The 27,956-nt window shown below is 36.7% G+C and overlaps 1 protein-coding gene across 1 annotated transcript; it reads right to left on the bottom strand.

The window, feature by feature from the left end:
• LOC306869770 (cell surface hyaluronidase) lies at positions 1–27,956 on the bottom strand. Its single transcript, XM_079416675.1, has 24 exons — positions 27,825–27,956; positions 25,421–25,772; positions 23,495–23,635; positions 22,042–22,609; positions 17,073–17,242; positions 16,781–16,969; positions 14,910–15,079; positions 14,131–14,343; positions 13,834–14,039; positions 12,502–12,571; positions 11,805–11,933; positions 11,099–11,187; positions 9,400–9,531; positions 9,249–9,284; positions 8,783–8,938; positions 8,506–8,683; positions 6,997–7,212; positions 6,216–6,427; positions 5,905–6,087; positions 4,655–4,883; positions 4,349–4,450; positions 3,609–3,754; positions 2,068–2,174; positions 1–1,969 (listed from the first exon to the last, which is right to left on the bottom strand). The coding sequence occupies exons 2-24, from the start codon at positions 25,749–25,751 to the stop codon at positions 1,761–1,763; spliced, it is 4,182 nt and encodes a 1,393-aa protein (XP_079272801.1). The 5' UTR covers positions 25,752–25,772; positions 27,825–27,956; the 3' UTR covers positions 1–1,760.

Below are 27,956 nucleotides of genomic sequence, written 5' to 3'. Positions count from 1 at the left end.
GGCCTACGCATTTTAGTTTTATAAGCTTTGTAATATTTTATCTGAATCAGAACATCGAATTACAGCACAAAAGCAAAAACTAATAAAAATAAAGCATTTTACAAATTAAAAAAAAAACAATTCTGGAGGACATAACACCTATATAGCGAGGAAAAACTTTTTGCACCTTTAAGAAACACTTAAAAAAACTGTGATCTCTGTTTCAGACTACCAATAAAACTCTGTACAGTGGTTAACAAGTAGCCTAACTAATTCAACCCAAATCAAAAACATCACATACAGGCAAACCAGGCTTCCATTTCAATCACAATAATACATTTCATATGGCATGTTACATCTCTCAAATGAAGTGATGGCACTATAAAGGCAGACAAAGGACATTATCTAAAAGGGACAGTTCACCCAAAAAGTCAAGTTCTGTCTTTTTTTTTACCCTCGTGTTGTTCCAAACCAATATGTCTTTTTAATACAAAATGAAATTAGATCTCAGGCTCAGTCACCATTCGCTTTCATTTCATCTCCCCACCCCCCAACAATGAAAGTGAATAGTACCTGATACTGCATCTCATTTTAAATCCCACTTTAGACAGAAATACGGGTTTGGAAAAACATGAACGTGAATAAATGATGACAGAATGTTTCATTTGGAGTTTAACCATTCTGTCAATATCATACAAATCTTTGGTGTATTGAATAGCAAGAGACCCGATAATGAACAAAGTTTCACTGGTTAAACACCTTTTCCAACATACACATCCATAACAGTACACAATGTTTTTTTCTTTTATGAAAAATTATTTATCTGTAGGTAAGTTAAGTGGCAGTGTTATTTCTTAGGATTACTGATAAATGATATATATACACGTGTGTATGCATATATATTTATGTATGTATGTATGTGTGTGTGGTTGTACATACATACATATATATATATATATAGTTGTTTTTTGTTGTTTTGCTTAGTGTTATGTTAGAATCATTATTATACTCAAACCTTTTGTTCTTTAATATTTTTAATTGTTTTTAGCTTTTTTTCATTTAAATGTTAAGTTTTGAAATTTTGTTGTATTCATTTGTCATTTTTATTTAATTTCTTGATTTTTTAAATGTGTATAGGTAGTATTTATAAAGTTTTAGCTTTTAGTTTTGGATCTGTTTTTAATACTACAATTGATTGCTTCTGTTGTCCTCATTTGTAAGTCGCTTTGGATAAAAGCGTCTGCTAAATGACTAAATAATAATAATAACAATAACAATAATAATAATAATACTGTCAATTACTCAACGGTGAAACTATAGTCATTGATGTGCGAGCAGCAGTGAAACCCAGAATGGCGCAATTAAATAATGGCACGTCCCATTAAATCAAGAGGAATAAATAACAGAAAAAGAAAGTCTGAGAGTCATTTACACCTGTGATACCACCAAATGATCATTTGTATTGTGCTGTACTTCTGCACTGGTGGTACGAAACTGCAAGATCACCCTTTAATGTACTTTTAACTTGTCCTGTCCTTTTGTTATCCAGTTTGAAATAACGTTTTTTGGTGTGTATTAAAAAAAGTGCATCACTTTGTGCTGTAACATTTATGACAAAATGCAACCATGCATGCAGGACAAAACAAACAAACAAATACATTCACTCCCTAAACAAAATACTTGTTCAAAGTCCACTAGCGCTTTCCTTTGCCAAAATAAATTACGTTCATATGTTCACATTCATTCGCTGGTTGTGTTGTTTGTTCACATCTAGTAAAGGCTCACTTTTGGCTAAGAGATTTTCTCAGGAGTTCAAGATCCATCCGTGTGGGAGGGTCTTTTTGTGGTGGACAAGAGTATTCCTCTAGGGCCAGAGGAATGAACCTTTCCAGTAATCCCAGCACCTTGGTATCTTGGGAGGCCAACAGAGCAGACCATGGCTGTGGTGAAGGACCCCCCTGGCCGAGGAACCCAAAGAAAGCAATGGCGTCTATAAAAAGACAGTCATAGGAATCAGCAAATACAGAGTGATCCTCATCAAGGAAAAACAGATCTTGACAGCAGTTTTTTGTTTTAGAAATACCTTACCTTTCTTCTGAAGATCTGGTGTTTTAGCAAGTCCTAAAGGGACCAGAAATTGTGCAGCACCAGCAATACCAGCAGGCTGACCTCTTGTTGCAAGAAGAACTATCGACCTACACAAAACCAACCTGATTTAGTCTAAACAGTGAAATACAGAAATAGTTTACCTTAAAGGTGTCATGAACTGAGAAATCAAAACTCCCTGATCTTTTGACATATAAGAGGTCATTGTGCTATAAAACATCCTGTAAGTTTCAGAACTCAAAACTTTCTCATTAGTGTAAAACAGCTTATATTGATGCCAGCCTGCCACAGTGTGCCACTTTACGACGTAATAGTGTGGCTAAGCACTGCCTCCACAGAAGAAGATCAACGCCTGCTTCTACATCACTGCCTGTTTAGCCCCGCTCACTGATTCACGCATGTAGTGTTTACGAGAAAGGCAAACGCAGGTAGCAAAAGATGGCTCAGAAGAAAAAAAGACATCCCATCTTCTAATCCCAACGTTAGGAAAGTGTGGATGAACTTTATTTTTAATGAAGATCCAGACCATGTCAGTAAGAACTTTGTTTACTTCATTTTAGTGCGGATTTGTTTAAAAACAAGGCACAATTCGACACAGGATTTTCGGAAGGACTGAAACTAAAAGACAAAGCTGTGTCGACTATATTGGATCCAATAGTACCCACGTGAAAAAAATACTATAGCATTTTATAGTAAATACTAGTGTTTTTGAACCTTACTATAGGAATGTGTATTACTACAACAGAGCGTTACGATGAAGGGGGTCAAAACAGGACAGAATATTTCATATTACTTCTAAATTATGATGAATCTTGATAACATAAGTGGACCTCAGAGAAAATTATAATTAAAAAGCAGTTCATGACCCCTTTAAAAATAAAAGGTCTATTAAAATGGCGAAAATGCAATACTGTTCAAAAGTTTGGGGTTGATAAAATCTTTTAATGTTAACCTTTTAAGTCTCTTATGCTCACCCGGACTGCAAAAATTCAGTAAAACAGTAATATTGTGAAATATTACATTTTAAAATAACTGTTCCTGTGATGGCACAGCTGAATTTTCAGCATCACTACTCCAGTCTTCAGTGTCACACGATCCTTTGAAAATCATGATGTCAACATGTTGATTTGGTGATCAAGAAACGTTTCCTGTTATTATCCATGTTGAAAACAGTTGTGTAAACGAACAGCATTAACTAGAAATAGTCATGAATAATTATTTTTATTTCAATGTCTTTACTGTGACTAGATCAAATGTTGAATTAATGGACTCATCCATGGACAATTCATTAAAAAACTAAATCTTACTGAGCCCAAACTTATGAACAGTAGTGTATTTACTAAATAAAATCTGCAGTACATCAACTCGGCACTGCACACATCCTTACACTCATCACCAGCTCCCTCAATAAACACTTTATTCGACCTCTCAACCTCTTCAACCAGACACCTACTGCAGTGCCAGTTTTTCCCAACATCTAGACAAACAGTTTAAAACCCCAAACCACAATTTTCACCCCTCACCTCTTCATAATTCCAGTTTTAAAATACTGCTCCATTTTAGTGTCCAGCTTCGTAAACAATGAGCCCTTTGTGACTTTTCCAGAGCATGCGTCCACAGTAACTATGAGGAACCCTGACTGATTGAGGTCAAACCTCTCTGCATTCACCTATAAGACGAGAAAAAGAGAAAACAGGTCCCGTAAACAATTTCTAAATGTTAACAACATTCATTCTGCATGCCCCACAAAAGCAAGATAAATGAAGATAAATACATATTCTAATTTTCTTTCCTCTACTACACTGTGTAAATTAAAAGCGGCAACCTCTTCTCACAGTCACAGCAAAATTGGCCAAAAGCACTAATTCAAATCAGCTTTATTATCATTAATATATAGAAAACATGATTCAAAAAAACTGAAACGAAACTAAAAATACATTATGACTGCAAACGAAAGTAGAAATGGCCACAACTTAACTTTAGTTTTTAAAATCAATTGAGAAGGTTTTAAAAGTTATCATTAAACATGAAAATTGTAAAATGTAGTACTAGTGATAACATTAGACATCCCTGGAAAATGTGTTTTTTCTAATTAAAAGTGATTAGAATCATATTAAATCACTAACTATGGCAGCCTAAACATACTTAAAATTAAAAAAGGGAAATAAATCTAAACACATATTCTTACATTTTACTAAATAAACCAGTGAACGCTTGCATGATTTTCCCAAGAAAAAGGAATGCTTTGAATGATCACACTCACAGTGATAAAGGCTTGCGTGTTATTACTCTGTTCTTCTTTTACACTGAGGGATTTGATTTGAGTTTGGAGGTAGCTGTTCCATGGCTCACTGGAGAAGGCAAACTACAGGGAGGAACATAAAAGTCACTCAGGTTGACAGTTTAATGGCTCCCTTTTACAACTGCCCAGAAAACGCAAGGTAAGGCTCTCGGACAGGACAGCAGATGGACAGTCTGTCTATCTGGCACATAGTTCAAAGCCAGTCCCACTCAAACAGAGATACACAAATGATCCGGTCCGTTCATATGGAGCTTGGACCGTACTTACCTGTGAGGCCCCACAGGCTCTGCAGGGCTCTGTGTTTGGCTTTGGCATAGGTACTATGTTGCTGGCAGGCTTTTTGTACTTGGGGTAGGCATTGGCGGTGCAGTTGCAGGTCTGAGTCTTTTGGTCGGCACGTTTGGTGGCGATGATCTTCACTCTCTCGCAGCCTGCGGTGGAGCAGTAGCTATGGCCGTCTCGTCTGAACCGAGCTCGAGCGTACAGCCATAACAAACTGGAGGTTAAACACAGGCTTACTGTCTCAGACTGATCAGGCTATGCTGTAAACAATAATTTATCTGGATTTGACAATATAATTTAAAGGCAAGTAGGACAACACAAGTAAAACCCAGAGGCATTGTGAGAAAATTAGCAAACAAAATGCTATATAGCAAATTAAAGGTGATATGTAAGAGAATTAATTTGTAGAGCCAACTATAACTAAGCCATTCATGGGTCAATTCCAACAAAGTGTAAACAATGTCGCTCTGTGTCACTAACATTGCTTTGATTGTTTAAGCATCTCATGTCTCATTCAATGGCGTGATAACTAGAAATGTTTCTTAAGCAACAAATCAGCATATTAGAATGATTTATGAAGGATCATGTTACACTGAGCACCTTTTCCATCATCTATTGATTAACACTTAAATTTTTAGCAGATCTGAAAATGAATACTTTATATTATAACACTGTGATGTCTAAATTCCCTTGGACCATTTATAACAACAGATTTTAGGCTACGTTTACACTAGTGCGTTTTCGTTTTAAAATGCATAACTTTTGCTACGGTTACGCCTGCAGACCCCATTTTAGTTTGAAAACTCTGGAGTTGCGTTTCAGTGTAAACGACCAAAACGGAGACGTTTGCGTATCCTTGACGACCGTGCAAACAATAACATCACGCTCATAGTTGTACCCATAGATATGTATGGGTTGAGTCCCCATTCGACAGCTCAAAGGATGTAGAACGGATCAAACGGAGATCGTTTCTGAAACGCAGTGAAAACGCCAGTGTAGATGAGGATCGTTTTCATTCTAAAACGCTGTTTTAAAACCAAAACGCACTAGTGTAAACAGGGCCTTAGTTTTTAGTGTTTTATAAATGTAATATTCTATTAAAAGGGATATTAAGACCTTTAAAAAGAATTAAAATTCAATAAAATGCATAGACCTAATTTGATTCCTACAGCTTTCTTTGTGAAATCAATATGTTGATAAAGACTTGTTAACATTTCAAATACATTTTTTCCTACCCAACAGATTTGTCAAAAAAGTACTTCCTTTCCTGCTGTCGTTTCTCTAGGTCTGAAATGGACGATACAGGGCCATAGTCCTCTATGCCATCGAAGCTGTTGTTCTGCTTGTTGTAGATGTCTGATGTGATCTGGAAGACTGTTTCATTGGGGTAGCAGAATCCGAGAAGAGCCCAATCACCCCTACAGGAGCAACACAGTCAATAATCACATCAGATTGTCTCTGGCATGAGCAATTACAGAGGCAAAATTTCATGGTTATATAGTTTAGTAACTAATGTTCTGTTTCAAATTTCTCCTTTTTAACTTACTGCTCAAAATTAATCAGTGACAGGACTGTTTCTCTGGGTGCAGGTCCATTCCAGTGCACCGTGTAGCCCTTGCCCATCATCAGTACCGGTTGGTACTGCTGAGAAGGAGCTGTCTGGCTTCTGATGCCTCTGAGAACCATGGGCTTATCAGGGTATTCATCTCTACTGATAGACAGGCTCAGATTAGATGTGCCCTGCGTCTGTATATACACCTATGAAGAACATAAGTAACATTGTTGATATACATATCTTTACATATACATATATCTTTTTTTTTTCAATAAAATTAATACTCTTATTCAGCAAGGAAGCATTAAATTGTTATTGTTAATTCATTTAAAAAGACTAAAAACAGAATCTATTTACAATACTAATCTATATGCTATTCTTTCTGTTTCTATTCATCAAAAGAAAATGTATCAAGGTTTCCACAAAATTATGAAGCAGCACAACTGTTATTACTAAATATTTCTTGAGCAGCAAATCAGCATATTAGCATAAATTCTGAAGGATCATGTGACACTAAAGACTGGAGTAATGGCTGCTGAAAATTCAGGTTTGGCTATAAATTACATTTTAAAAACTAAAAAAGAGAGCAGTTATTTTAAATTGTAAAAACATTTCAACATTTTATATTTTTCATTACATAAATGCATTCTTATTGAGGCTTCCATCAAAAGCAATAAAAAAAATTACAGACCACAGCTTTTGAACTGTGGTGTACTTGCATATTAACATGACATGAAAATGCAAAAGGAGAATGAGACACCTGTTTCTTTACCTGAGAGTACTTGCCACTGCACACAACCCCATTCCAATGAGGAACATCCACACATTGTGGGTGACGGATCAGGAAGTTGTCAGCCCTCGCCACATACGTATCTGTATAACTGCTGACCGAACCATCCAAGTCATGAAAGATGGAATTTTTATCGCCGTCCAAATCATTCTGCTCAAACCACTCGCCTGGTCGGCCAAAAAATGCTCTTAGAGTAACCTGGATGATTAAAAGAGGATCATTGGTCATGAGAAATGTTAACTAAAACAACCGGACAGATGTAGAATTAATGTGGTACCATTTAGACACAAGTGAAGCAAAATATGACCACATTTTAACATCTTTCCAAGTGCTCTTTTTAACATATGCTAAATACCAGCTGCCAGAACAGGGTATTATTATTATTTAATTACTCAGCACCAGAGCAGATGGTAATCAATCAACAGAGAACAACCAGATGTGTCGTCTCTCTCACTGAGAAACAAGCAATAAGTACAAGCATTAGTAACACTTAAAATAAATAACCGTTATTACAGACTAGACAGACTGGGTGGTGTTATCTGGGAGATGTGGGTTTCTAGAGAAATGGTATTTATGCCCTTGAGTAATGCAATTACGTTCAAGTTACCCCAGGGGGCCAGTCAAAGTAATTAGTCCATAGTTGACTCTGACAAACCCTAAATGTCATAAAAAAATAATTATAGGTAAAAATGTCATTAAACTGTTCATTTTTTCTCTTTATTACCCTGTAATCTTTATATTTATAATACAAAATGGCAAACAAATAATTAAAATAAAATAAAATTGCCACAAATTAGGTTTTGAAACACAATTTATTATAAAAATGAACACCAGTGTTATTTTAGTACCAAGTTATTAATATTTTGAATTAGTTTTTACTTTTATATTTTCCATTTGAATCTGAATTTCAGTCAAAGTTGTAGGAATTTTGTCATTTTAAAAGTGTTCATGTTTAATGTGTATATAGTTCTTATTTTATTTCAGTTTTAGTTTGTTATAAAGTTTTTTATATATTTTACTTTAATCAAGTAACATTTTTTTTTAAATAGTTTTTGTTTGATTTAATGGTTAATAAACTGGCTAACTTGGGCAGTCCTAAAATAACATAACTAAAATCAAAATAAAATCATTAAATAAATAAACAGAAACTATAAGCACTGAAAATATATAGACTGAAAACTAAACTAAATTACAAATGCTTGCTACAAGGGAAATTAAATTATATATAAACAAATGTAAATTCTAAAATAAAATTTGTGAATAATAAATGTGACTGAAATAAAATAAACAAAAATGTAACAACAAAAAAATTGGAAACAATTTTGAATTAATTAGAAAAAATGTATTCTGTAGTACTGAACATCTTATCACAGAAGCAGTTAAACGGAGTAACTTGCATGTTTGTGTGTTAGGTGGGTTAGCAGTCACAGTATAGTAGTGTCAGTGAGCATTTGAACAGTGTCCAGGTCCTAAATGTGTATGTGCACTCACACTAGGCTGGAAGGCGAGAGACGACAGGTTATTTCTGGGTGTTAGCTGCCAGATGTTTTTCAGGCTGAATCCCACAGCCACGGTGAAGCGCTCTGTCGTGGAACTGAAGGCACGAAATGTGCTGTCAAAGATTCTCACTGGACCATCATTTATCTGAAAACCTCGGATAGGAAACGTCCTGCCAAGAACAGAGCAAATTAAACAAAGAATTTACATTTCACTAAACCGGACAAAAGTTTATTAATACTAATCTCCCTTTATTTCTTCTCTCACATACTTGTTTCTTGGTAGAGTTCTCATCTTTCCGTCTACTCCACCAATTCCCCAGTATTTATTTTGCCCTCCGTTGGTGCCACGATTTCTGCTCTCACCAACAAACAGAGACTGGGAAACCTCCTGACTGGAGCCCTCATCTTTAGGGTAGCTGCCATCACTGCAGTGAGAAAGAGGAGGAGCGGAGGGAAACACTGTTTCATTAAAGTGGTTGATGTAAAACACTAGCCCAGACGAATTCACACACTCATCAGACTGTGACTGTTTTAGCACAATAAAAAACATTAATTTAAATTACTATGCCTGCAGCCAGCCAGACATACAGCAAGAACATTTCCTCATACAGACATGCATTCACATACAAACACTATGATTGTCAATTTAACGTTTAATGCTATTCACATATGCGATTAATTTGATCATAAAGTAGCTTATTGGCAGCTCTAACAAACAGAAAAATGACACTGTACCTTGCAAATGATAGTCCAACACCATTGTCTGCAAATCTATCAAGAAAACAAAACAATAATCAGAAGATTGCTATATTTTATTTATGCAATGCGCTTTTCTTAAGTTTTGAGCTTTTTAACAAGTCTACAATTAAGAGGTTTTGACCCCTACCCTGAGTTTCGTATGATGATGTCACCTCCACGGACCCAGGCCCCCAGATCATTGTTTTTAAAGGAGATGAGAGTGTCGATGAGTGCGGCCACCCGTGGCCTGCTTGGATCAGAGTTCTCATGAGGCCTGAACCTGAGAAAGAAATATCACTAATGAGAAATACAATCTTTTCCCTCAAAGAAAATGTAAGTACTGCTTGCCCAAGCAACAGTGTTAAAGGAATAGTTCACCCAAAAATTTTATCATCATTTACTCACCCCCATGTTATTCTCATACAGGTTTGGAACGACATGAGGGTGAGTAAATGATGACAACATTTTCATTTTGGGGTGAACTATCCCTTTAATGCTAGAGTTGTAACGCTTTGTACTTCAGTCGTGTTCCAACGGTGACAGAGGCAGGTGCGCTGATGTTTGGTTCACTGGATTTTATTCGGATAAAGTAACGTTACCAACTGTCCTGTCAAGTTAGCAATGCTGGAACTGATGTGTTTTGTTTGTGTGCGCTTCGGCGCGATCACTTCAACTGTTTCCTTATACCAGCAGAATCAACCTTAAACACTTATTGTTTTATTAATAATGCATCACTGTATAAAGGTCTGCTTTTATTGGTGTACACTAACAATGAAAACAAAACATTGTGCTTTTTGTAAATTGAAATTTGTTCTACTGTCTGTTCAGAATAAATGAAAAGAAATCGAGCATAGTAGATTATTATTATTTTTTCCTGTTTTACTGAAATCGTATCGAACCATGAACCACTGAACCGAGGTACGTACCAAACCATGACATCGGTGTACCGTGCCACCCCTAATATATATATATATATATATATATATATATATATATATATATATATATATATATATATATATATATATATAGGTCTTATTGTGAACTATTCATCTATGTACAGTGCCCTCCATAAGTATTGGAACAGTAAAGACAAAATTGCTCTGTTGGCTGTGGAGTCAAGACATTTGCAAATATGATTAAAAGATGAATATGAGACAAAACTACAGAATGTCCCATTTTATTATTAGCCGTTTCAACACATACATGTTTTACCAAATAAAAAGAAGAGTACTTTTAGAGTTCATCCCACTCATTGATGTGAGCATAAGTATTGGAACAGTTGCCTCACAGGTCTTTCTAAGTGATCAGCTGTGTCCTGTTGCATTAATTCTTCAGATATTAATCCCCCCCCCCCCCCACCGGACCCCCCCAATACAGTAAAACTGCACATTTTAGAGAGGCCTTTTATTGTGGCCAGCCTAAGGCACACCTGTGCAATAATCATGCTGTCTAATCAGCATCTTGATATGCCACACCTGTGAGGTGGATGGATTATCTCGGCAAAGGAGAAGTGCTCACTAACACAGATTTAGACAGATTTGTGAACAATATTTCAGAGAAATAGGCCTTTTGTGTACATAGAAAAAGTCTTCTATCTTTGAGTAGAGCTCATGAAAAACGGGGGCAAAAACAAAAGTGTTGCGTTTATAATTTTGTTCAGTGTATATATACACATACTCTGCCACACTGTATATTTATAGTGTGGTGTGTGGCTTAAGAAGAGAACTCCGGATATACTGAATTCCCCTGACTAGTGCAGAAACTCTATCTGGGCAGATGTGTTTTCTTTATAAGCTGAATCAACTGACCCTGGACACAAAGAAACGCTCACCATGTTCACTCACCTAGCGCTGTTGTCCAGACAGAGGTATTCACGTGGGTCTGTTGCAGTGGCGTTGGTGCTCTTGACTTTTCTATCAATAAAGAGGCCAGCCTGACACAGGATGAAAGAAGCAATCACTCTTCACTTTGAAATTGTATGTTCAGTGTCTGGTATCATTCGAGTAATACAGTGCCAGTGAAAACGAAGCCTGTAGTTTCTCTGCACCTGGACAGTCACCAGTCACAACACTAAGCACACAGCTCGAGGAGGCCAACATAAACAAGCGGATAACAGAGAACTATTATATAGGGAAATGTATGTGTGAGCACCGCGTCACACAAGCACATTGTGCAAGACTTTGAACAATGAGGCATTTCAGAGAAAGAACGAAGATGCCTTGTGTATGTGCAATAAAACTTGTAATTGATTGCATGAGTCTTTCCTGAAGCCACATTTAATAAAACATTACAAATCCCAAATTATTTATGAACTGCACTTTTATGAGTCACAGGGAACTGGGTATTAAATGAAGATGGAGAAATAGCATTAGCATTGATATTGTGTGATAAATCACCTGAAGATAATTTACACAAAAAAAAGACTCAAGAATGCATTTATAAATCATAAAGTCTAATTATCCTGAATCATTGTTATTATTATTTGAAGGTTTGTTTTGCCCACCGGTTTGTGATTTTGGCATTAGAGTCATAGATGAGGCATTTAATTACCTTAAAGTTGGAATGAACACGGTTGTTAAAGAAGATACCCAGAGGCGTGAGCTCAGCTTTCGTCTCTGGAATCAGTCCATGAGAATCACCTGTAGAAGAATTGTGGAAAACGTACCAAATTCCTGCATCCTGAGAGAGAAAAAAACCAAGGGAAAATTCCTGTACCAGGTATTTTCTTAAACATGGTTTGTCTCCTCAACATTTTCTGAAGGTACAAATGCTATTTTTTTGTACTAGTGGAAAATGTGGTGAATTATAGTTATTCTTGAGTCCTGATTTCTATCACAGAAAGAAGATTGATACTTTCTTAGCCAGGTCTGCTAAAAGCATGACTTCATGAGAAGTTTTCTTTTAATAAAAAGGGTGGAGGGTACATTCTTTTATATATAAAACCTCAAACAAATAAAATAAAGCACGACAATATCACCAGACCGAAGAGATTTATATTGGTAAATACATCTTTAATAAAGGATTGGAATGAGGAGATGCTATCTGTGATTACATAACCACCTTGATGTTCTCATCAATATCACAGAGCTGTGGGCATCATTTCAAAGAGCACAAATTCAATCAAAGAAAGTCACAGAATAATCAGTTTATGATAATATACTGTGAAAATGTTGCAAACAAACAGTTACTCACCGTTACAGATCATAGTGAAAATGATTCATTTGGCTATATCAAGGATTGTGCATACCTGTGATCCAGCTGCTGAGTTACTGATCAAATGATTATTGGGGTGTGCGATCCAAAATGTAGATACTGCCCTAGAATACACAGGTCAGACAGGGTCATGTAAATGTGTGATCTTAAAATACATTAAAGCATGTATGTATGTATGTACATAATACATCACAGTCAATATTACTCATATTGTAATAAGCAGTATTTTAGTGCACTTAGTGTTTGGTTAGCCTTGATTGCAGGTGGTTAGTGAAGACAAGGTTTTTTTATTCTGAAATACAGCATGGGAAAAATATATTTGTTAAATAATTAAATACTGAGAAACTGAAATCAAACTAAAATAAATTGGCATAAAATAAATCTTATATTTTATCTTTCTTTTTTATTTTGCGCAAAACAAAATAAAAATAGCCATAAATTAATTTTAGTCTTTAGTCTTAAGGTCATCGCACACGGAGTAGGAAAAATGTTCGCATGGGTTTTTCCGTTTTTTCGTATTCCCCATCCTTTCCTATCAAAATGCATGCTACGGATGCGAAAGCGCAGAAAATCAAACCTGATCCGAATTTCTTTTGACGGACGAAAGTTTCGGAGGCAGTGTGCAAACGTGATTGACACAACGTGAGGTCGTATTTATTTTTTAGCGTGCGAAAATTGTGCAGTGAACTTTAGTCTTTAATATAGTTTATAAAATACATAAAACATGTTGGGCAGCACTAACATTATTAAACTACAATAAAAATTAAATAAACAAAAATTAGAAAATTATTTGAGTAAAAAATAAAACTAAAACCAATAAGAGACCCAGCAAAAACTTATTAAAAAAACAAGAGAACCTGAATAAAAAAGTCTGTAATAACCCTGTCACAAAAGTGCAACTGTTTAATAACCTGACCACAGCATTACCTCACAGTTTGATCAGATCTACAACTCATATTAAACATATTCCATCATCTTATCTTCATCCTGAACATCTACAGCTCTATACACAAACACACACACACGCTCCCAAAACACTTGTTATCCTTTTGAAGACAGCACCTCCTCAGCTATCCTCTGCCTAGGAGGCTGGGTGTTTTATTGCCCGGATAAGAGAAAAAGACTACCGCTGAGTAACAGGAAATGAGAGCTCTGTTCTTTCTCCTGTTATTTGACCAAACAATACAGCAGGTCACACTGTCAAGGTCAGTTGCCCAGAGCAGAACAAGCATCATGAGACTTTCAGACAACAGAATGTACAATTTCAAGCTGAGAGGCTTCAAGCAGCGTGAACATTGGCCTCAGTTTAAATCAGAGGTCTACCCAGCAATATTAAATAAATATGTGAGAGTTTATGGTAACCTACTTGCACTCATTAGCAGGAGATGGTACATATCCTTTGTGTACCCTGGCTGTAATTTCTGTGCACATGCTATCGTTGCGATCAGTAGGGAGAATAGTCCCTGGCCTGGTCAACAAGCCAAGGTTATGGAAAAATATGTTCCTTTGTTCAAACCCGTCCTCCAGGAAAAAACAATGTCCCAACGTAACATAGCCAACCGTGTCCCTAACCTATAATAAAAGGAAGATATCATGGTGAATCAAAATGAGAAGATCAAAGTAAAGAAATACATTATTATTAGGATACATATATTTCTCTCACCAGCAAGCCATTAGTTGCATGTATGCCAACGCATCGGGAGAAGGAGTGATGAATAGAGAGGGAGTTTATATATGTTGGGTCACTGTATCCCCCGCGCTGGTCCACATCTCCACACCTATGAAAGTTCACAGGGTATCTGCCCTTCTCCCGCTGCTGACCCATGTGTTTCAGCTCCACCTGAGACAAGTGGACCGACGAGAAGTTCCCCAAAATCTGAACAAGATCAAAAACCCAACAAATAAATTATGGCCAACAAATAATATCTATTATCTACATATCTATCTATTGTTTAATTATACAAAACTGTTAAAAAATATTAATAATAATCATAAATATAACATATAATCAAACATAATGAAACAAATGTATATAAAATATATTTTTTTAAAATATACAAATAATTCTGACCTTTTCTCTACTAACACACTCTATATTAGCACCGCGCTGGACTTGCCAGAACAGTAAAGACTGCTGCATAGCATATGGTTGGTCATTTACATAATGTAAACACCGACCCGTCAACTAGTCTATTAGTAAAAACGAGTAAGTTGTATAAGTGCTACTTGTGTTGTGGTTTTTCATTCTGCTGCCAAAACTAATACACAAATTTAAGATTATGCTTTCAGTTCCTTCCATTAAAAAAAAAAAAGAGCTGTACTCAATTATCTGGTGCAAACCCTAATACTGTATATAACAGCCTGTGATTTCTCCACATAACAGCACCAGACAGCTTAGTGTTAAATAAACACACAACCACACAAACAGAGTTTCAAACAGACCTTGATGTGTCCCCCGAAGGTGTCGTAGCTGAAGTACTGGCACCAATTCTTTCCGTAGCAGGAGTTTTCCATTTCTCCATGAATGAGGATATTCCTTGAGAGGAGAGCCACCTCTGCACGCATGTCCACACCGTCCAGTATCTCTCCCACATGGGTGAACTGAGGCTTTCCTGAGAAATTCCAACACATAACACACCATAAAGCTCAATGACTAGTGATAGACTTTCAAAATATGAGAGATTTGCCTTAAATAATGAAACCAACTCCAATAAAACAAAATACAATTTCTGCTTAAATGTTTTTATCTTTTTAATTAGATGAATGAAGAAGACGAATTAGGAAGAACTTTAAAAAATGAGTGGATAAACTTAAAAAAAGAAAAGTAAAAAAAAAAATTAAATAATGGATCCAGGAAGGAAAGCAACCTGTCCACATATTCAGATTGCCCTTTACGCACACCCAGAGTGCACACAGTATCCTTCCGGAGGGAAAAGGCCTGGCAAAATCTTTGCCAACAGGACACAATGCACACGGTGACATTTAAACTTCATCCTTTTAATAAAGGCCATATATTGAAGATATTTCCAATTCTCCAAGGAATTAACGTGTGCTGGGAATAATGAAAATATTGTAATACATACACAATTCACCCCAGAAACTATTTGGATACTTAATAATGCATGAACGTTTTAGCATTATACTACAATATCAACTCAAGTGACATCTATTTTAAAATATAACATACCATTCAACAGTTTTTTTTTTTTTTGGAAAGAAATTAAGGCTTTTATTCAAAAAGGATGCATTACATTGATCATAAGTCACAGAAAAGACATTTAAAATGTTACAAAAGATTTCTATTAGTAAGGAAGCAGGAAAAAAAAACATTTACAGTAACCACAAAAACAATATTCAGACATTTCTATGACTTAAAGGGATTGTTAACCCAAAAATGAAAATTATGTTGTTAATTACAGACCCCCCATGTCGTTCCAAACCCGTAAGACCTTCATTCATCTTCAGAACACAAATATAAAAGATATTAGAAGTCCAGAAAAATTAAAACTGGAAAAAAGGGGAGGGGGGAAACGGAATACCCCCTACACCCTCCCCTCCAAAGCCGAAAACCTAGGGGAAACACTGAAGCTACAAGAATACTTTGTGCGCAAATAAAATAAAATGACTTTATTCAACAATTTCTTCTCCTGCTTGTCAGTCTTCAACGCACATTCGCAAGAGAACCACAACACGTGTGTGCATTCCTCTGCATGTAAACGAAGCGTTTGTTTTCTTTGTGCAGAAAAAATTATCTTGTAGCTTCATAACATTACGGTTGAACCACTGATGTCACATGGACTATTGTATCGATGTCCTTACTAACTTTCTAAGCCTTGAGCGTGGTAGTTCGGTTGCTGTCTATGGAGGGTCAGAAAGATCTCGGATTTCATCAAAAATATCTTTATTTGTTTTCCGGAGATGAACAAAGTTCTTACATGTTTGGAATGTCATGAGGGTGAGTAATTAATTACAGAATTTTAATTTTTGGGTGAACTAACCCTTTAAGTGTCCAAATTCCTATACTCAATAAAGACCAGCTGGGATATTAGCACTGGAAAGCAATTACTGAAAATGTTTTAACAGGGTGGAGCACATGATGGTGGAATTGTCTATATAGCCTCTGCTGGCCTCTGGTCAGAAATGACAGTTTGTTTATGTAATTCTGGTTTACAGTCCTCACCCTTTTCCTGTCTCAAACTCAATGACACTGTCATTACTTGAACTCGGCTGTATACAAATACACAGCAAGATTCAGGACAGATACACTACAATCACCACAAGAAACCAGAGGAAATGCATGCGGTTTACCTCACCTTGAATTCGAACTTGTTTCCTGTTACAGTGGGGGCACGGGAGCAGGGTGAATTCCTCTGCCTGATGCATGGAGTAATCAGTGCTGGCCACCACAATCCGATCGCCCGGTTTCCAGCTACTAACATCATCCATCAGGTTCAGAACCACTTTATCCACTGTATCCACCTGGAAGCCTGTTGTAGGGTAACCTTTGTGATAGAACAAAAACCAGTGTAGGTTTTAAAAGGGTTTTCTTTTAATACATTCTTGTTCAATATTGTACATTTTACTTTAATGCTGTCAAAGACGTACCATTTTTCCACTCGCTGTGTGCAGTAACAGTGAAACCAACACCATCCACATTGACAAACTCTCTGCGAGCCAGCGCCTTGCCACCTGTGTCATGGTTCTCGTGTTCTCGTACGTCTTCTGTGCAAGAACCATTTCCTCCACCGATTATTGAGACCAAGGCCCATGCCTGCCTAAAATAGAGATGGTGGAGAGAAAGAGCTATTTAAAAAAAAAGCAGATTTGGAGGATGGTGTATTTTTAGCATATAAACTGCATGGCTAAAATCAATCACTTCAGTGACTACAACATTTAAATTCAAAATTAGGATAAATGGTTTCTCCTTTAAGACTTGTCAATGCATTTCCATGTGGAAGTGATGATCAGTTATTGCACATAGTTTAATGGAAGGGCAGCCAAAAGTCTTGGGTGAAAAAGCCAAACACTGTCAAGGATGAATGAGAATGACTAATAGAATCCTTCCTTCATCCTTCCTTCAGAAAAGAGCAGTTTTCACTCAGCTGAAGGTAATTGAGTTTCTGTCATCAGTCTATGATGATAATATACACCAAAATGTGGAATTGTTTGAAGAAAGTCATTGCTTTTTATGAAAGAACACCGTCTGAATATTCACAATGTTCAAGGATTTGAAAAACATTATTTAACTCATCCTCAATGTCATTACTGTATGATTAAAGGGGTCATCGGATGCCCATTTTGCACAAGTCATCATTCTTTAGTGTCTTAATTAAAAGTCTATAACATACTTTGGTTAAAATTTCTCAATGGTAGTGTAAAAAAACACCTTTTTAAACCTGTCAAAATCAGCTCTGTTTTTAGCAAGCCATTATAGTCCATGTTGCTTTAAATGCTAATGAGCTCTGCTGACCCCGCCCCTCTCTTCCGTAGGGTGACGAGCAGTACTGTTTACTTTAGCTGGGAAACTGGCTAACTAGCACGCTATTAGAAAAGGGGATTTGCAAAGATTCATAAAAAACCCTTATACTCACTTCTTCTGTAGGTGAGGCTGGATCACGAATGATTTGCGCGAACATAGACGCATTTAGGCAGATTGGGGATCGGCGCATTCACTTCAAAGCGAAAGTAACGTTAATCCACTGCGTCTTCAGCGGCTCAGATGTCGGGAGTAAATGACGAATGCTATATTAATTATTACATCCAACAACAAAACACCTCAATCGCTTAATCGGAGACATCTGGTCTTCCCCTACACCGGAGTCAACTCAATAGCGGACAGCTCTCAGCTCACTCAGGGTGGGTCTAAGGTAAGACGGTCTTGTCAATCAACTATCGTGGGAGCAGCCTGTGCAGAACTACGTTCATTCTGACAGGAATCTCAGAACAGCCTGATATAAGAAAGGGGATTTTAAAATAGGGTTTTAAAAAAAAAAACACTGGGTGGATTTTTATCATTACAGGATGGATGTGTACACTACACACACTTCCAACACACACATTTATGTTCAAACAACTTGAAAAGTAAATTTTCCATCCGATGAGCCCTTTAAATTTACAGAGACAGTTGACCCAAAAATTAAAATTCTGTCATCATTTACTTCCTCTTGTCATTCCAAACCAGAATGACTTTATTTCTTCTGCAAAGCATAAATGAATGTATTCTGACAAATGTCTTGGTGTTCTGTCCATTCAATGGAATAATCTTCAAAATGTTAACTTTTATGTTCCACAGAATAAAGATTTGAAATAACATGAGAATAAGTAAAGATTTTTCATTTTTGTGTGAACTATCCTTACATTTAAGTCTGTTCCTCACATAAAGCTATTGTATTACTTTGAATTGCTTTGGAAAGGATGGAACTAAAATGAGTGGGGAAAGGGGGGGGGGGGGGGGGATACCAAGAAATTATGGCTCAACAGGGTCTGGAGCTACTGGTGTCAGCTTCTGTAGTAGCATTAATGCTTCCAATATGATGAAACTCCAGTCACTTCTTCACAGCAACTAGGTTAGAAATGCTATTTGTTATACTGACGCATATGAGCTCTAAAGGCCAAGCCTCAAACACAAAACCCTCCAGAGGTTTGGAAAATAGTGTTTCATTGAACTTTCTCCCATTAAGAAGTGTGGTTCACTGCAGTTTACAACAAGTTAATAAAATCTTTGTGGATAAACAGAGTGACTAACTACCCACATTTGAGACAAATAAGGCCAACTTAGCTGCTGTGAGTTGGGAGGTCTATGATGGCCAGAAACTACACTTATATTATTGTTTTATCTTTCATGTTTTCATCTTTTAGCAGCCAAAAAGGCAAAATTACCTCATCTCTCAGAATTACTATTATGTCTGACTAACACAGGAACCTTTCCTGTCTTTTCCATCTTGTTTCTGGCAAATCCCTCAAAGGGGAGAGGAATGTCTAATATCATTAAAGAAGAATTGTCACAATATTTCCTGCACTTTAACACCTTGAACATTTGAAACAATAGTACTTCCATAATCTTTGTGTGGCACTAAAACTTAAAAGTCTTTGTTTAATAATAATGGAAAGTTTTTCCAAAGTTAAAAAACAGGCAGCAATCACTTCTATGATTCCATGATGTCAAAACCTGCATGAAATTTGTGGAAATAAACCATTTTCCACAAAATACTCTTTCTTCAGCACAGATACAGACACACCAGGGATCTTATCAGTGACTATGAAGTCACAAAGGCCTTTTGTTTTGTTATTTAACTCTTTGATGCTCCAAAATCTTGTTAAATTGAGAACATGCAAAATTTTAAATTAAGTCATGTGCTTATTTCTACCATAACCAAAATAAATGATCGAAATGTTAATCATAAAAAAAGATTTACTTTGTATTAAATTAACAGTTTATCCACTATTATAATACATTTAGAACTTAATCGTGTATAAAATTTGTATTTTTTATTTTATTTATTGTTTTACACTTTTTTTCACTAAAATTTTCCACTGACCCTCTTGCAACCTCTGGAGGTCCCCTTGCCCCTCACTTAACACTTAACACATACACCTCTTTCCACAGGGACAATCCACTCCGAGCAATCTGAGGTTAAGTGCTCTCTTAACAACACAAACAAACTTTACAATAAGCAACTTTCTTTCATACCTCAACTCTTAGCAATTTACCTCCTAGTTAGTCTGAGATTGGCAGAGCCCATATGTTAGATTTATCACTATCCAATAACAGGCTTATCAATTAATTTATATCAAAAATATGTGCGCTCCAACGCACCCCCTCAGGAGTACCTATGGGGAGCAGGGGGTTAGACTTGGACAAGCTGGTTTATGTTGCGCAAGTTTTCAGTTAGATTGTGCCAGATTGCTCTGTTTTGCAAAAGGGAGCTGCCAAGTTTGCATGCTTTCATCAGAGATGTGGCGAGTTTGACTGGTAACGGGTGGAAAGCAAGGGTAAAGGAAAGGGTTTCTGTATGCGCAATATGTCAAACTGAAGTCTCCAAATGAGTACATTAACGTTGCCCCAACAGATTCACTGTAAACCACATAACTGCAAAGTCAGTAGTCAGCAGACACATAATATTTCCTCACGATACACTTTGCCTTGGAGTTCTAGTTATGTAACAGAACACAGAAAACTGAGTTTTCATGCCCAAGACCTTTGACCCAAGTCCGTAGCTTGAACATTAAAATTAGCATGCATATTTTCCACATTTCTTGAAGTAGTAAGAGAGAATGTTACACAGAAGTGCCTTTGCAGTAGACTGTAAAAGTAGGTTTTATGTCTGAAGGAATTTCTATATTTGACACTAAACGCTTTACAAAATCTTTTCAGTTGCATTGTAGTAAACTACAAAATGTATACAAATTTATACTTTTCTATCTGCAATGTAACTAGAAGAGACTCAACACCTGGTTCTTCTGGCTTTGAGCACTTTAAAAATCCTTGCATTGAGATATAGACAGATACACATGTCAGCACTTTTCAAACAAATCCTGGAAATATGCCTGTTTAACCTTTCACTGGGGTTTCCTTCAAAATACTTCTATGTGAAACACTGGGTGGCTTCTTTAGATACATTTCTGTGAAACAATCAACCAGTTAAGAGTGCTTAGGACTATTAGCTACTAACAGTTGGCTTATATTTGACTTCTCATACACATACAGGCAAAAGTCAACATGCCAACTGAATAAATAAATTAACTTTGATATTTGCTTTAAATTTCTTGTTAATATTAATGTGCTAGATGTACAGTGGCCCCAAAGTGCTAGACAGTTTTGGACACCTAAGTCACACTTGAATGCAGCTGCATTAGACAACATTAAATTCAAGCCAGAAATAACATTGAATAAACCAAGTGGCATAATTGTCTCAGAACTAACTTGACTTTTTTTTTTTAAGCTATTTATGGTCTCAAGACCAGAAAGTGTCCAAATACAGGGTCATAATATTGAACAGTAGTTTTATAATGTGAAGCGTAGCATGCCACATTGTTTGATATTTAATTATATAATGCAAAGACAGTCCTGCGTCTTTAAGGATACTGCGACCATCCAAACAAATGCATGGCTGCATGAATGAATAGTAATAGTAATAGTAATGTCTGCACAATGCACGCTGCCTTTGGGATTCAATAGCTGGGTGAGTCTGAATTAGGATATGGTTTATAGAACAACAGGACACTTTCTGTTCCTAATCACACCAACTTCAAAGCTGTGCTCGGCATTATCAAAGGAAAAACACATCAGATTGGAAAAAGCTTCTTTCCTGCTTCCACACTCCAGAGATTCAATGACGTTTGAAGCACGTTCATAGGGAATCTCTCACAGAGTTTATGGCATCCCTACATCCCTATCCCTGGTTAAAACAAACAAAAAAGCTGGTTTAAGCTGGTCTCCCAACCTAAACATATGAAAAGTGCCCAAAACCTCTCTAAAACCAGCCAAGAGACCAGCCAGACCAAATTGGGAGACTAGCAAACCAGCTTTGGCTGGTTTAAAATGATTTTGTTTTCAGTAGGGAAGCTTTTTCACCTGTATTTGAGATTATTGACATGGTCGCTGCCTAGAAGATCCTTGATGGTTTTTTTGGTCTCCTCCAGCAGATTCTTAACTGCAGAATCTCCAGTGGCCAGTGCAACAATGCGTCCCGCAGGCAGAGACTTTAGCAGCTGACTTAGCCTCTTACTGTCGTTACTAGAATCGTGTGTGTCAAAACGCTCGATACACACCACTTCTGCCGTGTCCTGATCAACCACCCGCAGGTTAATCCCACGGCTGAAGTTCTTCTGGAAGCCATGGTCGCCGGTAGCCAAACCTGAAGCAGGTATAGTGCGAGTGAGGAAGGTCCAGGATAGTCTCTCTGACCCGTGGAGCTCGAGAGTTCCTCCGGCATTCACACCTAAAAACTTGCGGCCCATCCCGGGAACCTCAGTCACGGTGGTTTCATCCGATCGGCCAACCAAGGTGATGGTAGCCAGGGAGCGATAGCGGCATTTTGGAGCCCCGATATGGAGAGCACCGCCATCTTCTATCAAAATGTGGCGTGTTCGTAGTGTAATGTTTTTGGAGCCTTTTTTATCATCGGCAAAGACAACTGAACCTAATAATAAAATGAATGACATCAGCACAAAGATGAGACCTAAAACCCAAATAAAAATTCTAGAATTCTCATTTCCCTAGTGAAAAATAAATACACTAGAATGTATTTGAAATAGTTATTGAATGCTAAGTATACTACAAATACATATTTATGTACTTAATAGAAAATACCCAGCATTTGTACTTTTAGCATACTAAACTGGTATACTTAGGCCCGGTTTCACAGACAGGGCTTAGACTAAACCAGGATTAGGCCATAGTTCAATTATGACATTTAAGTCATTTTTAAAAACATGCTTAGAAAAAAACATTAATGGTGTGCATCTCGAGATTAAAAAAAAGGCACTGATATATTTTAAGATCAGTCAGTGCAAGTTTATTTCAGTTGAAACACCTCCGACTTACATTTTAATCTAGGACTAGGCTTAAACCTTGTCTGTGAAACCGGGGGCCAAAGTCTGCTAAATTGGAACAACTAATTTTGTACTTAATGCACTTTAATTGAGCAGAAGTAGTTCTGAAGTCCAACTAAAGATATACTGAAGTATATTTGATTGTGCTAAAGTATAACTATTGCAAGTATACTTCAGGTACACTTTAAATATCTTGCAAGAATGATATTATTCAAAGATCATACAATCCTCATCAACAGTGACATTTAGGCTTAATATTAAGCTCCAAATAAAGTTTAATTATATTTTTTATATCAGTAAGTCTTGAGCTATATGTCAGTATATATGTTAATATATTTTTACTATACTTACTATGAAATAAATGTATTGTAAATATATTCCTTTTTTACTAGATTTATACAGAAATGTACAAAAATGAACAAGCCAAAGTGTTTTGCAAATGTATTTTTTTCACATTGCACAAAAGATCTTACCTCCAGCCTGGATAGTGATAGAGTACAGGGTGGCAGACGAATCTAGGCGATAATGCTCACCACTGCGTACCACCACCACCTTTTTGAGATCATGGCCAGGTTTCCAGGAGTGCAGCACAGGGTTGTGATGAGGGCAGTTCTCTACAAAAAGATGTAGGAGGACATTTCAGAGTCTGAGTATAAGATGTTTGAGAAAAGTCTTGATATTGACAAGGATCAACAATAAGGTTTTCTTTTCTATTACTCCACACCAGAAGTTCAGATTTTTACTTTTCCCACCCTAAAAGAATGATCAACATTTTTATTAATGTATTTTGATATTAGCTCAGCTAAACTTTGCTAACATTTCACTAAAACTAAACATTAAATGTGAAGTTTTCTTAATTTTTTTTACAAACATTTTCCTTTATAAATTTTTCTATAAACTATATTATAATTGCATAAATTCATTTTGCAGGAAAATTATGACTTACAATGCAAATTACTGATTGATCTGTAGTTTTCAACACATTCTTACTGTCTGATACCATTCTTGAAATTTCAGCAAAACCACATCCATGTTAGCCATCTTTGTAAAGTTTATATTGTCACAAAAAAATATTTGAATGCTATTTTTAACATCTGTTCTGCAAAAAAAAATTTTTTTAAATAAACGGTGTATCACGGTTTCTAAATATTTAGCAGCACAAATGTTTTCAACATTGATAATAGTAGAAATTATTCTTTAGCACTAAATCAGCAAGGATTGTGTGATACTGAAGACTGGTTTAAATTAAATTTGAATTTTGTAATTGTAATAATATTTCACAATATACTGTATTTTTGATCGAAAAAAAAAAAGTCAGCCTTGGTGAGCATACAAGACTTAAAGTGACCCTATTATGGATTTTTGAAAATTATCTTTCATGCAGTGTGTAACACATCCTGCAAAGTTTTACACCTAAAAGTGCACTGTGTATAAAGTTATTGTCTCTCAAAAGAAAGAGTCCACCGCGAGTCGTTTTTAAAATGAATCCCAAGCCGTTTCATGTTGATATCAACATGAAACATTAGCATATTACCCGCCCACTTGTTGCGCACGCAGACCCGGGAAAACTAGAACACCCCCCCCCCCCCCCCCCCCACCACCACCACCACCCCCAAACACTGTACCGAGCAATAGTAAATCTGTTGTTTTTTTTTACTGTCAAAGGACGAGGCTGTGAAGAATCAATGGTTAAAGTTCATTTTTACAGCAATACCACAGCAGTATAGCCCCAACCTTGTGTCGTGTCCCCGTCATTTTACTGATGACTGCTACAGCAACATAAATGCGTACAACGTGAGATTCGCAGACCGGTTGTTATTGAAGGAAGGATCAGTACTCAGTTTATTTATACCAGCTTCTTCTTCCTCCGAATCACAACCTGTAAGTGTGTTTAAAAATTGTTGCTCTTATGCTCTCTGTAGCATGCAAAATACGTATTTAGTTGTGTGTGTTGTGTTTGCTCTGCGCAGCTTGTAGGTCTCTGCTTAACCGGCTAACAGCAATATCTGGTCTCTCACAATTGTCTAGAAATGTGTCGATGAATAGTGAATATTTGTCGTTGTTATTACTTGGAGTTATGATAAAGAATAGAGCAATACGTTGGTGTACAACCAGGCTGGGTCATCGGACCAATCACCGAAGATTAGCCTCACGCAAAGGAGGGGTTTGGAAAAATGAATCGTTGAGCGAATCGTTTGGGAGTCGTTGAACAAATAAGGTAAAAATAAATGCATATTAAAAAACAATGAAAGTGACCTTGCATTCATGTCAACCTGTTGTTGGGGACTCACAAAACCAAATTCATAATCGATAATAGGGGCACTTTTAAAAAAAAACACCGACCCTAAACTTTTTAACGAAAGTGTATTTCTCACACATTCAAGGTGATTGTGTCTTACCATCCAACACATCTTTAGAGGCCAGACTGAGGACAACTATGAGAATCAGTAGGAAAATACAGAAGAAGACTCCAACACAAATATAAGTGTTCTTCCTCTGCTGGTTTTGGGCACGTTCCCTTCTGCTCTCATCTTCTGACAGATTAAAAACCGAAGGTCGTACAGGGGGCGGGACCGGGGGCTTCAGTGGGGGCGGTGGAGGAGACTTGGCTGGGGGTGGAGATCGAACTGGAACAATCCTGCCTGGAACATATCCTGACGACCGCTGAGCATTTCCGTTGACAGGGGCCACAAAAACGGGGTGACTGCTGGGGCCATCATTCACCTGCATGGTATAACTGTCTGCCACGTCCTATGAGGGGGAAAAAAAAAAAAAGAGAGAGAAAACCATGAAAGATAGACTATCATTCAAATATTTGGTTGGGGTCTGTATTTAATGTTTTTTAAAGCTGCGAGGCTGCATTTATTTAATCAAAATTACAATACACTGTAATATTATGAAATATTATTATTATTTCAAATAATAGCTTTCTATTTTCATTTATTTTAGGATGTAATTTATTCTTGTTTCTTATTCTTATTCTTTTTTTTTCTTCAAAAAACCTTTGTAATATGCTAGAATCCTTTGATGAATAGGAAGTTCAAAATAAGATAATGTTTTTGGAATTAATTTATTACTTTTGATTGATTTAATGCATCCTTGCTGAATAAAAGTATTGCCTTCTTAAAAAAATAAAATAAAAAGCCTAACCTTTTCAATGAGAGTGTATGCAAAATTTGTTTTTGAAAAAAAATGGCAAATATAAAAAAATATATATTTGATATTACAAAACTACACTATACCACCTTGACAGGCATTAAGAATCAAGCTCATAGTATTGTGGGCCAACCAAACTGGCATAAAACTGTTCCGACTTAATTTAGATCGGGTCTCAATTTCATAGTGGCATGACAACGTACTTTGAAGTGCAAGCTTTTCACGTTTTCAAGTTATTTACAAAACACATGGCACCAATTACGAGAAAAAATTGCTCAGTCGTTCATCCCGTGGCCCCTTCGCGCCACAAAACAACAGGCACGGGTCCTGTAAAGAACCTCTCCCTATAAAAGCCTGTCACACAAATATTTGCTTACCAATAACCACCTTAGCCAAATTCCTTAATTAACATTCAAAGAGACTTAAAAGTTCCAAACAAAGAGTCTAAACAATTTGGCTTCAATTGTACCAAACAGTTACTAATGCTTTTATAAACTTAAGCTAGATTCTTCAGGGCAAAAATCAATCACAAAAACTTTTCTAATCTTTTAAACATTAAGGGAGAATAGAACAGCCTGACCCCAACATCTGTTGAACCGTAGCTCATTTAGTATTATACTATTAAAATAATTTCATCGTTGCTTTGATCAACACAAAGATCTGGCCATCTGCAGCTCCTCAGCCATAAACGCAGGGGCACAGCAATCACTATAACTGGGGAGGACATTCACCGCCCCCCTTCTTTTGGGATATAATCAATACCCATGCTTTAATGTGTCCCATCCCCCACTTTTCAAACAGTTTTTCTCCCCTGAACAAATTAAATCACATTTTAAAGGGGGATGAGCAATGCATCTCCCTAGTCTGAGTGGGGTGAGTGGACAATGGCAGGCTATGCACAGAAACTTACAGGCCTTATATGCGGTCACCCATAGAGGTTGTGTAGTCTACAAGTGAAAATATAAATAATCATAAGTCTTAAAATAATTAAAACATGTTCAGATGATTATTTGGGAAAAGTTTTCATGGATACAAAAACTTAAATACCAAAATAAATTCACACTTATGATGACCTACAATGCAAATGCAAACACAGAAGATGCAGACGCATGCAAAAACCTTGTTAAAACCAGATTAAGATGGTCTCCCATCCTGGCCAAGCTAGTCTTCAGCTGGTTTAGATGGCCAGCCAGTTGTTCTATCAGTCTGACCAGCTGACAAGTGTTTAAAGCCAGGTCTGAGGTTGGGAGACTGGCAAACAAGCTCAGGCTGGTTTACTTTATTAACAAATATATATAAGAATTTTTGAATGAGCATATTTAAATTTAAACGCAGCATTTGGAATTTCAGCTTTGCTCAGAAAAAAAAAGAAAAAGAAAGATTTGTTCTGTCTGAACTGTTTGAATAGAATAGTTGGCACCGACACTGGCTCGCTACATCGCCCCCCTCTAAAGTTTACATAATGCCACAAAGTTTCATCCACTTCAGATGCATGCGTAACTTCATTCCTCCTTTCAGTCATGACTCGGATCTCCCAAAAGATGCCGTAAACACACAATGCACGACTGAAAATCCGTTGAAAGACCTTCCTACGGTAGAGGTCTAAACTGGGGGTCCCTACAAGGAGACAGAGGTGGTCTCTCTTACCTTTCGATCTCTTTTCACTGTCACTTGCTTGGCTCGTCCGCTATATTCTCTATCAACCGAAGAGAGCCGCACGCAACTCAGGGGCTATTTGACAGGGAGACCGCACTAAATGTGTTTTTATCTTCTTTTACA

The sequence above is a fragment of the Barbus barbus genome (genome assembly GCF_936440315.1).
Source record: "Barbus barbus genome assembly, chromosome: 5".
NCBI lineage: Eukaryota > Metazoa > Chordata > Actinopteri > Cypriniformes > Cyprinidae > Barbus > Barbus barbus.
The sequence above is the reverse complement of the archived record's forward strand: the minus strand, read 5'-3'. Positions and strand labels throughout refer to the sequence as shown.